This window comes from Syngnathus acus, chromosome 10 (assembly GCF_901709675.1).
Source record: "Syngnathus acus chromosome 10, fSynAcu1.2, whole genome shotgun sequence".
In the NCBI taxonomy this organism is placed as follows: Eukaryota; Metazoa; Chordata; class Actinopteri; order Syngnathiformes; family Syngnathidae; genus Syngnathus; species Syngnathus acus.
The window spans coordinates 6,203,421-6,217,279 of NC_051095.1; the positions used below are offsets into that span (position 1 = coordinate 6,203,421).

Below are 13,859 nucleotides of genomic sequence, written 5' to 3' on the forward strand. Positions count from 1 at the left end.
TAAATAAATTATAATTCATTTTTAATTTCAGGCAAAGTGATGCACATGGAATTTGTTCTGTTACAGACTAAAAAACAATGTTATTAATAGTTATTCTTTATTGTAAGTTTCCTTTTTATTTATATTTTGTTTTCTTTATTGTTAATAACATGGGGAGGGGGGGCGAGAAATGATTTCTTCTCCTTGAAAGAGAGAGAGTAGGTGATAACGGCGATGGAGGTGTGAACATGGGGGTTGTGGGGGGAACTGTACTCAGCCAGCTCGGCCTCCTGTTAGTTTCCAAAGGGTGCTCCCATCTTGTGGACAGTTTGACCTTTTGTGAAAACAACTGTGGCGCCTACGCGTTCGTTCTCATATCAAAGTTTGAAGAGAGGAAGTGATGATGCTTCCAGCCAGTTGTCGGGCGAGCGCACCAACTGGGTCTTGGCCACCCGGTCGGCTGCTTTTACCACGCAAGAGTTGGCCGACGACGTCGCGGGCCAGATAGTCGGCGAAAGTATCCAAGGCGGATCCGGGAATGCAGGTGGGCGGATTGAATCGCTGCTGCGCTTCCTTCACGTGTCCGGACAACCCGCTGGGATTTTCAGTCAATGTATTCATCGTGGCTCCCTATTGATATGGAAACAGAGTCGATCAGACAGATCGGATCAAGGCCAGTCCGATCAAAGCAGCAGCAGTGGTGATTTTGTTTGTTTATCACGCCATCACTCCAAAGAATCTTCACAAACATCAACAGCAGACCACATTACTGCTCATGCAACATGCGTGAAGGACGAGGGCCTCTTGCAACAGCCGGAGGCCACGCATAGGCCTGTTCCCCATAGCTGTTCATTCCTTATAGTGACCTGGTTTTTGGTCCCCGTGAATGTTGTTGGCATCAGGCGGAATCATTGTACCTCCAAAATCATCACTTTTCAGTAGAACCCCAAAATGGCGGGATTTGTTCAACCATTAGCAATGCATAATAACAACATGCACACACTTTGCGAAAATATCACTACAAAAAGAGTACAATACAGAAAACAAAAACAAATAAATGCAATCTTAGTTACATCGAACTCACCAGAAGGGTTTCTCAATGCTCCCACGACACTTGTGTCACTGAGTTTGAACACAAACCACCACGCTCACTTCCTGAGCCTTTAACAGGAAGTGTAATGAGTGTGTGTGTGTGTGTGCGCATTAATATCCTTGATATGACAAGAAATCGAGTGTGCTGTTTGCATTGTATTCGTGCTGTCATCCTGACCTCTGAGGCCTATTTGGAACAATTGCTGGGATGTGTGTAAAGTTTGCAAGCAGTAATAATTAACTCAAGTGTCATCACTTGGTGAGAAAAAAGCACATGAATGAATCTAAATGTGACTGTGTGTATGGTGGTGTCAAGTATTGTATTTTTTCATAGGACAGTATTCGTTGGTCACGTGTTTCAAACCTATATATTCCTATTGGTCGTTTCCCAGCCTTGGCCCTTTGTGTTTGAAAGTAATGCATAATCTCCCGGTAACATTTGGAGCTCGACGACAAATATAAGATGAGAAGTTGACTTTGTTTTTGCATTGGGATTCATTTAATGACCTTTTAGATGACATATAAAATAGAAACAATCAACTGAGTTACTTGGTGTTTGGCTTTGAATGCAGTAAGACCACGCGTCTCTCCCACTTGGGAGAAGACATCCAAAAAAACGAGCAGTCCATCAAAGCTGCATTCCTAGGAGCTCGCTGATTGGTTCGCACTGCTTTAAGTCTAGCCAATCGCGAGGCTGCACCATGATTCGAGTCTGCAAAAGAAAACATAACGTCGGTCTTGGCGGTTGGTAAAGCACGGCTTCCAATCTTCTTCAAGTGAACATACTCTGCCGTTTCCCAAGCGTTCCACTTGCGGGCATCGTCACACAAGGTAAGCAAAGCCCTCCTGTTGACAGTTTGGATGCAAGCGAGTTCAGAGATTCGCGTGTTGTCGATACAAGTCGATACAGAATCGCTCCACTTTGGAGGCCTGAGCTTTGGGGCTTGCGCGTGCCCCCCGATGCCAAACGCTCTTTTGTGCAGGTGCCATGCCTTCCGTCAGAGGCAGGAGAGGCCTCGTTGCTGCTGCCCTTAATGTTCCCGTTGAGGTAGGCAAAAATGTAGCCGAGTTATGCGTGCGCATGTTGTGACGCCCCTGTCCCGCTCAATCATCTCGGTTGTTTTGCAGCAGCAGCAGCATGAAGAGCAAGAAGTTTCAAAGTCCAAGAGGTCCACTTCGCCTTGCCTCGGAGTCCCCAAGCTCAAGAAGAGGAGAGCCCTGGTCGACATGACCAATGTGAGCATCGCATATTGTTTCACCTCTAATATTCACTACCAACCATCACGGCCATAGTCATCAAAGTGTCGATCAAAAAACATCACGCACGCAGGCTTTTGCGCTTCACCCCTTCGGTACACTATTGCTGTGCACATGACATGGCTGCGTGTCTTAACCAATAAAAATCACAGCATTTTTGATGATTTCAGCACTCCTGGTTTATGTTTGAATCCTAGCGAATCAATCACAATCAAGTTAGCAATCAACAATCAATGCTCGTTCTTTGGAGCCATTACACGAAACGATCGTTTTCCTGCCGCACACCCGAGGATCCCTTGCAGCGTTTGGGAATCGTTGCATTCACTTGCATTGTGCTTTACAGGCTCACAAAGTCCACATCAGCTTCCTGGGCAGGAAGAAGAAAAAGAAGAAGCAGCAGGAGGTGAAGAAAACCAGCTCCCCGTCAGAAAAAAGTCAAGCCGAGCAGCGAAGGTAGCGTCCGCGTCTTTGGTTTCCTCGCACCGTTTCCAGCAGCTTGTTTCACGTTGCGCAGCTCGACGTCTGAGAGCACTGAGGGAAAATCGTCTGAAAATGATGAAGAGGAGAAAGAGGAAGCTGAAGAGGAAGCTGAAGAGCAAGCGGTCTGCCACGTGGAGCAGGACCTTGTTACATCCGAGGTGAGCCCCCCCCCCCCCCCCCCCCCCCCCCAATCCTAGCCAGGGGAGCTTTCAATATTCACTTCCACCTCTCCAGGTTCCGGTCGAGTTTGATGTGGACTCTGAAAACCGCGACGATTGTTTCATGATTCCCGAGTACGCCAAGGACATTTTTGACTACCTCAAAAGTCGAGAGGTGAGCGGTGCAATCTGGTCCCGGCAGGAGTCTTTCTTTCTTTCTTTCTTTCTTTCTTTCTGTTTAATGATCCTTTTGGGCTCTCTGGGGCCCTACGTGTATTTCTTACGCTTGCTTTCAGGAGAAGTTTGTGCTGCAAGATTACATGTGCCAGCAGCCCAGCATCAACGCCGAGATGCGTGCCATTCTTGTGGACTGGCTGGTGGAAGTACAGGTGAGTGGCGTCGTCACGTGCGAAGGCTACCCGTGCCACTCTCACACTACCCCCCCACCCCCCCCCCCCCCCCCACCCACACACACACACACACCACCAGGAGAACTTTGAGCTCTACCACGAGACTCTTTACCTGGCTGTGAAGCTGACTGACCACTTCCTGGCACGGACCCCCATTCATCGTGACTCACTGCAGCTAGTGGGCTCTACCGCCATGCTGCTGGCTTCCAAGTTTGAGGTACGCGGGTGTGGGTGCCTTTTGAGACCTGACAAGACCCGGAAGCAAGGTTCATTCCCGCTAAGAAATAGACCACACAGTGTTGTGACCATGTGTTTTGCAGGAGCGCGACCCACTTTCCGTGGACAACTTCCTGTACATTTGTGACGACGCCTACAACAGGGAGCAGTTTCTCCACATGGAGGCCAGCATCCTGCAAGCGCTCTCTTTCGACATCGGCATCCCCGTTGCCTACCACTTCCTCCGGCGCTACGCCAAGGCAAGTCCCGAGCCAGTGTTCCTTCTTTGCATTTTCATTTGGCCAAAAGACTATAGGGAAAAGAGAAACGTTTGACAATGGCTTAAAGAGATCAATTAAGATGATAAATGGCGTGATGTTTAACACACACATTTTGTGTGTGTGTGTGTGTTTGCTAAAGCTAAGAGCAAGAATGGCAGCTACGCAAGTCACTCATGTGTTTTTGTGCCGCGTGTGCAGTGCGCCGGCGTGGGTATGGACACGCTGACACTGGCGCGCTACTTTAGCGAGCTGAGCCTGATGGACTTTGAGCTGGTGCAGGAGCGAAGCTCGCTGCTGGCAGCCGCCTGCCTGCTTCTTGCTCTGCTCACCAAAGATCTGCCAGGATGGGTACGGATTTGTGGCGACGTGTCGCCGGACGCCTTTCGTCTTGTCATTCTCGTTTCTGTGCTCGTAGCCGCCCGTCCTGCAGTTTCACAGCGGCTACGAAATTTCCGAATTGGCCCCCGTCGTCCGGAAGATTTACTCGATGGTGGCGCAGCCTACCAGCAGCGAGCTGAAGGTGGTCCGCAGCAAATACTCCCACGAGTAAGATTACACACTACAAAATGATTAATATTATTACTATTAAACAAAACAAGGAAGAATTTGTTCACTACATCTTTGGGAATTTGGGTTTGTAATTGTGCATCAGAAACCACACCTAGTCATCTTCCAACTTTTTTTTTCTCCATTTGACTGTCAATTCAACTTCATAGTCTACTTCTGCAAACAAAAAATGGAAAGAGGAATGACTTCAAATGATCCCCCCCCCCCCCCCCCCCCCCCCCACACCTTTTTTTCCTAATTCAACATTAATATTTAACGGGTGATTTTTCCAATTGATTTGTGTTCTGTCCCCCTTCCCAGGGTATTTTTCCGAGTTGCTTCCCTGCCACTGGTGGACTATGATGTCTTGGAGAAGACTTTAGAACCTCAAAGGTTCCCTCTGATACAGTTGTAAATAGTTAATATGTTAAATATTTATACTCATTGTTTGTCCCATTCTATTGCTGTTGCAAAGTGTTCAGGTTCTTAAAAACATTTTAGTATTAATGTTCAGCCTTTTAATAAAAAAAAAAAAAAGCTAACTTGGCAAAAGTAATTTTGTCCATTACTTTTCTAATGGCCCGTGTGTATTAAGGTTTGCCATTGTTTTAAAATAAAGATGTTTCATACTGTGAACGTCTCCATTTGACTTTTGTGGCGATTAAGACACAAGCCGCTAGAGGGCAGAAGCAGACCAGCTAGCTCGTCTGGTGAGGTTAGGGTTAGCTTCATCACGGTTCATTCGCTCGTGTTTTGTCATGACGTCACAGGTGCATCCTGTTGGCAACAATAGTAAACAAACCCTAACTATATTCCCCGTATGTACAGTACGATTTGCAAACATGAACTAAATCCATTCTCTTTCTAATATAAGTATTTACGCTTAATATCGTCATCGCTTTGTCAAAATTAATTTGATGACATAGCTTATTCAAGTTTATTTTGTCGGGACTATCCTGATTAGAATAGAGTCAAAGATGTATTTTCATTGAGGTTTGAATTTCAGTAAACATCCACCTCGCCCCCGGTTACCGTAAAGGATTAATCTAATGGGTTTTGAGGCCTTCTGTGTAATTCTTTGCTGTTCTATTCTCTTTCTAAACCCCGAGGTAGCCCCTAAGGACCACTTGGGTAACCAGTGAGCCTCTTTAATAAAAAAGCTTGCTGTTTGTATTTTAATTGTTCCGGGAGAAAAAAAGTAATCGCTCCACTTATCACTCAGCTGTGTTTAATCTTTTGAAATAATTTGCACAGAAATAAATTTGGTCACAATATTGGGGGGTATAGGGCAAAGGTCACCCTTGTACCGAACGACTACATAATATTGTTCATAGAGAAGTGCTTGTGGCAGAAACAATTATGAGGGGGATATTTTATTACCAAGTATTTTGAACCAATTTGCTTCAAACTGATGGTAGCCATTTGCATTCAGCAGTAACCACGACGCCGCTCTCAGTTTCAAAAAGGTTGCTGACCCCTGCCCTTGACACTTTACAATGAACCTGTTAATTTGCTCTTCATGGCTGGTTGCACTTTTAACGCGTCTCCAACCAGACTTGTGTGGAAAGTGCTCTGTTCAACACCAAAGCACTCTTTCACATTAGCTTTGCAATCTCGTTTCTCGTTTGGTGAGTCTCACGGGCCGCTACCCCTACTCCGCCTTTAGCCAACACGATGCTTATTAGAAGTGTAGCTTATTTGCTGCCATGGAGGCGAGGAGTAGTTAGAGGAGATGATCCATACTTTGGGTGGACAATGTTTAGCCACGTCAGCAAGCATGCGCATGAACGTGCCTTTTGAGTTAGGGTTGAAGTAAGACAAGCTTGAAAACGTTAGGTCCAGACAGTGCAAGAGGAGCGCATATCCTTTAATTTGGGAGGTCCCCCAGGGGTCAGTCCTAAAACCCTTTGTGTTCAGTCTGTGTGCTCCCTTTGAGTGATGGTCGCGATGATCTTTGATGAGGCCCGTTGCGTTGGGATTGCTAGAAAATGAGAACAGCCTGGTATAAACGGGGACATGGCTTCTGTTCTCGATCTGTGCGGTTTGATTAAGCGAGAATGCAGATGCCAAATATGAATTGGGAGGGTTAAGCGCAGCATTTTGATCTAATTACGATCAGTTGTTGGGAGATTAACTCATTATCCAAATGATCATTGGAAAACGCTTTTCACTTCCCTCGGGCGTTGACTCCGCTACGTACGCTATTCTGTATACTCCCTCGCTCAGCTGCTTTGACTCCCATTCAAATATAAGTGACGTACATCCCTTTCATCCCTGGGGTCTCATATGATGTGATTCATAACCCGCTGTTATGTTTTTCCAGACTGCGAAGAAGGCGCCGTTGGCTAGTGAGACCACAAGACAGACACGCCGTCGACACAACAACCCAACGCCTTGCCGTGATGCTCGTAGGTGAGCTCAACACGCAATTGAGTCTTTTACATCAGGTTTAAAACTTTTAGATAGAGTACCAGAAGTTATGGAACGATTTTGCCTCATGTTGCCTTTAATTAGAGTCACAAGTTAGCTTTGTGAAATGTTGACTTTTTTGTCCATTCTTGTTATGATGTTCTTGCGCTTCTTCTAGTGAGGATATTTTGAAATGTATCTCGTGGCCAAAATCACACATTACCCTGGAGCCTCTTTTTCCTTGAGGAGCACAATGCATCATCAGATATATATTGATAACTGCTGCGCCCCCCTCGGGCTAGTACCAAATATCGACAAACTAAGGCTTGGCTACGCTCGCCCTGCAAATTCAATATTGATTCAGCACATTCACAGGTTGTCTGGATTGAGGCTGCCTTCCTTCCACCAAATAACAACAAAATGATGAGGCAAGCAAGCGATGGGCCTTTTAGCTTTCAAATCTGAAAATTGGATTATTGTGCAAGACGAGAATTAGTCGAAAGGAAAGTTGTTCCAAGTGCCCTTTGGGATAGATAAGGGTCAACCTTCAGGCCTTCAGCTTCCATCTCTCAGTTGACCGAATGACGGTCACCAAACAGCGTCGTCATGTTCCCAAACAATACAAATACGCGTGAGCTGAAATACACTGGTACAAATCCACTTTCCAATCCATTTTTGGGCATTAATCAGGTGTCGCATCCCTGCCCCCCTAATCTCTTTTGTAATATTACACACACACACACACACACACACACACACACGCACGCACACACCAGTTGCCACCCTTCATTGTGCGTCATTATGCAAACAGGACTGGAACAGTCTAGAAAGCTCTTGTGTCTTATATAAATTCAAAGTGGAGCACATACGCTGCCGCCTACAAGTGTGTCGTACGCACACACAAATACACACACTCACACACACACACTTACACTGCACACACTCGAGCAGCATTATCATCCGCCCTCCTGACATGACACAAAATGTCTTTTAAAAGATGGCCGGCATGCGTCATCAGCTTATGTTTGTATTTTTTTCCCCCATTTCCACAAGCTTGTAACTTTTCTTTCCTTCTGATCCTGGACTGCATCATATTGACAGATCCTAAAAATGTATTTTGTATGTGGCCTTTTTGGGTCAGTATAGCGTGGCCACACTATTGTTTCAATGTCAAGGCGGCTTCGGTCTAGGGATGCAGCTTCAATTAGAATTGGCTCTATCTCGTGGTCACGAAGGAAATTATGAATCGGGGGCACCTTATTCCACTCGAAACGAAAGACGTTTCAAAGTCCTCGTCTGGTCGGAACACAACTCTTTTGTCTCGCTGTCTTCATACTGCCGTACTAATCATCCATCTGGGAGGTTCAGACGTGTGATCAGCTGCTCTCTGTTCGTTTAACTTCTTCAAGGTCACAAAGATAAAAAGCCACAGAAAAACTTTGCCGGCCCTACAAGCTGTCTCAATGTTTTATGTTGTAATTGGCTTTTGTGCGTCTGCAGAAGTGTGCAATGGAAAGCGTTTTTTCTTCAAGGACAGGGACCTCGGCGCCGTTCACACGAGGGAGATGGCCACCAGGTCTCAGCACACACAGATGATTTTTTTCCTTTTTTTTTTAATCCCACTTTTTATCAGCAAAGTTGGATTTTGGAGTCAAGCCTCCAATTTGGTTGCTTTCCCCAGGTTCAGCTCACATTTAAGTCATTGCTCATTTGCTGACAGAAAGACCAAGTGCTTGTAGAATTCAAAGAAACCGCAAGCGTCAGTCTTGCAGTATCACCTTGGGGTGCCATTGAACCTCAACCTGGCCTCCGAACGTCATTATGATGCATTATTTACCAGACGTCAGTGAAGAGGTGTGTGTGTGTGTCTGATTTGATCACATCAGAAAAATTGACGTCATGCAACTCGGAGTTAAGATTGCACATTTGTAAACTTTATATCATTTATATTATTCTGCCATGTGCTTGTCTTCAATCACTCTGAGGTGACCGATTGAATCTTTATCGAAGCAAACGATTGCTGACTTTGGGTCATTTTAAGTGGATGCAACGTGTGACGCTTGCACGAGTGGATTCAGCACCTCGCGAGCTGATTGGTTGACTTGAAAAGGTGCGCTGACAAATTTGCATTTGCATTCTTCACATTCAACTTGAAAATGTTTCCCATGCATCCATCTGTGAAGATTTTTCTTGCTTTTTACGCTGCTGCCTTTTTTTTTTTTTTGCGTTCCCACTCATCCACAGAAGGGTCCGCTTCTTTCTGGTTCCCTTTTTGGGAAGACCGTCCCCCCCACCGACCCCCCCCTTCCGCTTGCGCCATCTTGCACTGTCAGTGTCAGAGCAAGACGCATCCGTCTCGGAGCCTCATTTGCGCTCTCCATCTGCCGGCGCCTCGACTCGGGCTCAGACGCACACTCACCTCAATTAAAGCATACATGTTTGATGTGTCTTTGCGGCTGCCTGACCTGAAAAGATGCTCGGCGTCAAGAGCACGTGTATTTATTCTGTGCATTGGCTCGCAAGAGTGCAATCGTGGGTGATTGTGGCTTTGAACAGATTCGAAATCCCTGACCTTTGTCTCCTTCATGCTGCAAAACTACTTGAGCATTTTTCATTGACTTAAATGGATCAATAGGTGGCTAAGTGCTACTTTTGTCTAAACGGAGTTCCTCAACTCACTTCAACATACGGTATTTTTTTTGGCACCAATATGAATTGCTTTGGCCTGAGCAGAGCAAAGGCTCTTAAACAAAAGTGCATGTGAATTTGAAAAAAGCTGGATCCCCTGGCATGTATTTGCATTCCGGGGATCAAATGGTTTGTGTGCCATACCGTGACGAGCTCAACTGGCTTTTGTGGCCCTTTTCGGGATTTACTGCATCAAAAAGAGCTTTTCTTCCCCGTTGGACTGATCACTTGTTAACTGGGAGAGGAGGTGTGTCTCGTATGTGCGTGCCTGAGTGTGCGTGTAGTGACTTAGTGTGCCACTTGGCTCTGGCAAGCGAGTTCATTCTCCTTCTGCCAATATAGTTAAATCGTTTGTTGCTGTGAGGGCAAAATCGTTATTGTGCTCGAAGACTCCAATGCTCTGTGTTGTCAGATGCGTGCGAGGAGAGAGAGAGAGAGAGAGAGAGAGAGAGAGAGAGAGAGAGAGAGAGAGATTATCTGCAGTTGTATCGCGCTTATTGCTTTGGAGGACAAGCTCCCTTTGATCCGCGCTTACCTCAGCATCACATAAAACATGCCGTCGATGGCACGATCCAAATTAGCATCTGCCGCCATGGGCTGCAAGCACACTCGTACCGCATTAAGACACCGATTGCATCAGCGATCAATGGCGCTTGAAGGCAGGCGGAGCAAAAGATTACAAAACGTGACGACTCGACAATGGAGGCCTCTCGCTCTGTTGCATGTCGTTTGAATCAACAGGATTTTTTTTTGGTCCAAACTGTCAGCAGGGAGAAGCTTCAGGCAGAACGACTGGCTGAATGTAGGAGCAGCCGTGATGATTTGGTGACGTTGAGATGAATGTGTTTGATGGACTTGCATCAGTCTGGTGGTGCAAGACCGTGCAAGGCTTCACTCTGGTTTGGATTTGGTGGAACAAAATGCTTGAAATATACGGGGAAGAGAAATTGCAATTGAAGTCCATTTCGGGGAACTTGGAACTGTCTCGCCCCCCCCCCCCCCCAAACGGAGTGTGTCAGGAGCAAAGATGTTTTCTTTTAAGAGCGAACCTCAGACCATCTTCCAAGTTTGGTTGACATCCTCTTCTTGAAGGCCATTGTTAGAGTGGTGCTCACTCTAACTTATTTGCAAGAACCACACGGGAGACAGTATGCCTTTTGAACACTTGCAAATGGAGAGGTCGTTCGTCGCTGTGCATACAGAGATGTTTGAACGAAGTCTGCCTTTGGTCGCTTGCAAGAGCATATTCATTGAGAACAAGCAGGGTGGGGGTGACATTGGATATGTTTGGTGGTCACCTCAGCAACTGGTTAATCAGTGCGGAGGGTCCCAGCTCATTGTTTTACAAGGTCCTGGAAAATAGAAACTAGTGGAGCATTTTAGATGACTAACTAAGCAAGAATGTTTCCACATCATTTGGAAACTTTCAACAACTGAATGGTTAAACTTTTCAGAGTCAAGGAAAGGTAAAAGTTAATAATTCTAGTCTACATTCCAACATAATCATACGATCAAGATAATTTGTCAACCCTAACAGCCATCTTCAAGTTACTCGATATATATATATATAAATCCCATGTGGTGTTCCACAAGGGTCTATCCCGGGACCATTTCTATTTTATATCAACTTGCTGCCTCTTGCTCAGATTATGCCGCACCATTCCATTTCCATCTAGTTTGCGGGGAATTGCGCAATCCTGGTCAAGCTCTCAGGTGCTGCTAAACATCTGGACAAGCCACTCTTTAGCATCCCCAACATTTTCTCTTTATACGAGATTACTCACTAGGACAGTCACTTCTGGTTTAGGATTGACCCCGGTGGCGCTTTGATTGCGACCTTTCCTGTGTTCCAAACAGACAATAGCGTGTGTCATCAACGTGGTCGTTTAGCGCCTACTCACACCGGCTAGTGGATGAGCCACAAGAGGGATGAGAGTGACTACTGTTTGGCTCGGAGTGGAACTAAATGAATTTTGCACCATCTTTTTTAATCCGGTCAGTGTCGAGACCCAGCAACAAACGAGATGAAATCTATCTTCTAATCTTTATTTTCATCACTATTTTATCTGGGATCCAGTTGGAAACCAATTACATCCAGCCAATGTGGCTTCAACTTTGACCTTGAAGGAAATCTCAAAGAGTCTCCTCTCTCGTTTTCCAATCTCACAGGGTTGCCCAAGAACCACGAGTGACTCAGATTTGTCGAAAGATTTCATTTCGATCCTGGAGCTGTGAGGCTGAGTCACAACATCACCAGGAGGCTTATTTCAATCTTTGCTCAGTCTCCACTTCAACTCCAAAGTCTTTGGCACACAATAGAGTTGCTCGCAAAGCTTTTTGAATTTCGACTGAGTGAGAATGTCAACGTTTAGCACGAGTGGCTATTGAGCGTTTGGATGGAAGCCACCGTTTATAGGATTATACTGTGCTCGACACCATCAACACTACGACTCGTCTTGTTTGCGCCGTGGGCCATTTGGAGAAAAAAAAAGACACAATTTAGTTCAAGTCTAGCCTATTTTTAGGAAGCGACTTTTTTGTGAAAGTCCACCTCGTCGTCAACTTTCTTTGTTCTAATAATAGTACTTAATGATCCGTTTGAGATCATTCCTGATTGATGTGCCCATTCGGAACGTATGCCTGCGAAAATGTAAACAGGAGTGTGTCTGCGTGCGTTCCTCCTCCACCGCACCCCCGCATCTAATTTTAGAATCGCGACGCATGAGTCGTCAATCACAACCGACATTTTTTGTTTTTTCAGCAACTTGTCTGGCATATTTTACCTTGCACTGGGGAAGGGGAGGAATGGGAGGTGGATCGAAGGAAACACAACCAATCGTAGATTTGGGGCAACTGGACTGTCGCGGTTGTCGGAGATGTTTGGCCTCTCGTCGAACTTCATCAGCTCATCTGTTGGCTAGTTTGAAGCGGCAGTTGGGATTGAGTGGAAACGCTCTAATGTGGTTCAGGTGCTATTTGGCAGCCAGAACCTTTTGTGTGAACCACTCCCACTCTAACCAACTGTTGACCGAGGTTCCACAGGGTTCCGTTTTAGGGCCCCTGCTGTTTTCATTGTATTTGCTGCCCCTCGGCTCTATTTCAAACCATGGTAATGTACTTTATTTAGGAGACAACCAGTCCTCCCTCAGGTGTTTTCAGTAGGTCCAAACCGCGTCTTCAGTTGGTCCAAAATGCTGCCGCTCGCCTCTTACCTGGAGCTCATAGGAGGCAGCACATTATTTTAGCCTTCTTTAACCTAACTCTTTTAGAATTTGTCGGAAGATTGTTTTGTCTTTAAGTGGTCTCGCCCCACCTTGCCTTTCTGAGCTCTTCTACCTCTAAGAACCTGTGTGGTGCCGTAACCATGCTGTCATAGATCACATAGATCTTTTTTTTTAAATGAGCATAACACTGCCGTTGCTACTCGGAAGATTTAACGGGAAGTTCAAAAAGAGATAAATGTTATTAGAGAAAAATGTCTAGTCACCCGCTTAATTCGTCATCTGAATGACATTTCCTCTTCATAATAATAAATCAAGATTTACATTGCTCCATTCCAAGGATGCTTGAGTACTGCAGGTCGTTCAGATGCATCAGTTTGAGCCATTGGAGCTGCACGATTTTTCCTTTCAAAAACGAAACATAAATGGGCAAGACTTGTCAAGTTATGCGCTTCAAATCAAAATCAGGTGGAATCTTTCATAAATTCTCAAACAGCAAGTTCCAAGAAGTCTGAGTGGAGTCAAATCACAAGACTGCATGGAGGAAATGTCCCAAAATTACACATTTTGTTCTTCTCTTGTCTTTTCCTGAATGAATTGGATAAAAAAAAAAAAAAAAGTGAAGCGTACCCATATGAAGCGTGCTCTGTTTTACCGATGGGATTGTTCATGCGACCATTATGGGATTAAGGGAAGCTCTGATTTTTATTCCTCCAATAATCCTGCTTTTACGTGCACGCGAGAGAATGTCAATGCTAGTTGCCTAAATGCGAGCTAGCCAGTAAATCTTAGGTTTTAATTAAACATCGGCAAGCACCATCAATGTTTTCCGGGAAAAGCAAAGACGATTGAGGGTCGAGGCAGGAGTCACACTTACGCATCCCATCAATAGAGACCCCCGGGTTGCATCACAGTCGACATCTTGTTAAATCCCCTTTAACGTGTTGGCAGAAGGTATTATCGCCGTCATCATGGTGCGAAGAAGCCCCGAGCACTGGTCTCGGGATTCCTTTCTACTAATTCTGTTTGTTCCGCACATTGCATATTCTATTCCATCTGCTCCTCTGATTAAGATTTAAAGTGTGTGTGTGTAGGATCAGAATTCAATTTCCTTCTTGTGGA

At 45.4% G+C, this 13,859-nt stretch overlaps 1 protein-coding gene and 1 long non-coding RNA gene across 4 annotated transcripts; one reads left to right on the forward strand and one right to left on the reverse strand.

The window, feature by feature from the left end:
* Window positions 1-139: 139 nt before the first annotated feature.
* On the reverse strand, window positions 140-1,200 carry LOC119129486. Its single transcript, XR_005099190.1, has 2 exons — window positions 1,064-1,200; window positions 140-609 (listed from the first exon to the last, which is right to left on the reverse strand). It is a non-coding gene; the product is annotated as an uncharacterized LOC119129486 (long non-coding RNA).
* Window positions 1,201-1,765: 565 nt separating this feature from the next.
* On the forward strand, window positions 1,766-5,052 carry ccnb3 (cyclin B3). Of its 3 annotated transcripts, none has more exons than XM_037262717.1 (12): window positions 1,766-1,902; window positions 2,055-2,119; window positions 2,200-2,307; window positions 2,672-2,781; window positions 2,843-2,966; window positions 3,043-3,141; window positions 3,263-3,355; window positions 3,456-3,593; window positions 3,697-3,852; window positions 4,072-4,221; window positions 4,289-4,419; window positions 4,741-5,052. In XM_037262717.1, exons 2-12 carry the CDS (start codon window positions 2,060-2,062, stop codon window positions 4,832-4,834), a joined length of 1,263 nt encoding a protein of 420 aa, XP_037118612.1. In that variant the 5' UTR covers window positions 1,766-1,902; window positions 2,055-2,059; the 3' UTR covers window positions 4,835-5,052. The 3 variants fall into 3 exon arrangements, with proteins under 3 accessions (XP_037118612.1, XP_037118613.1, XP_037118614.1); XM_037262718.1 differs by having other exon boundaries at window positions 2,203-2,307; XM_037262719.1 differs by having other exon boundaries at window positions 2,206-2,307.
* The last annotated feature ends 8,807 nt before the right edge of the window (window positions 5,053-13,859 follow it).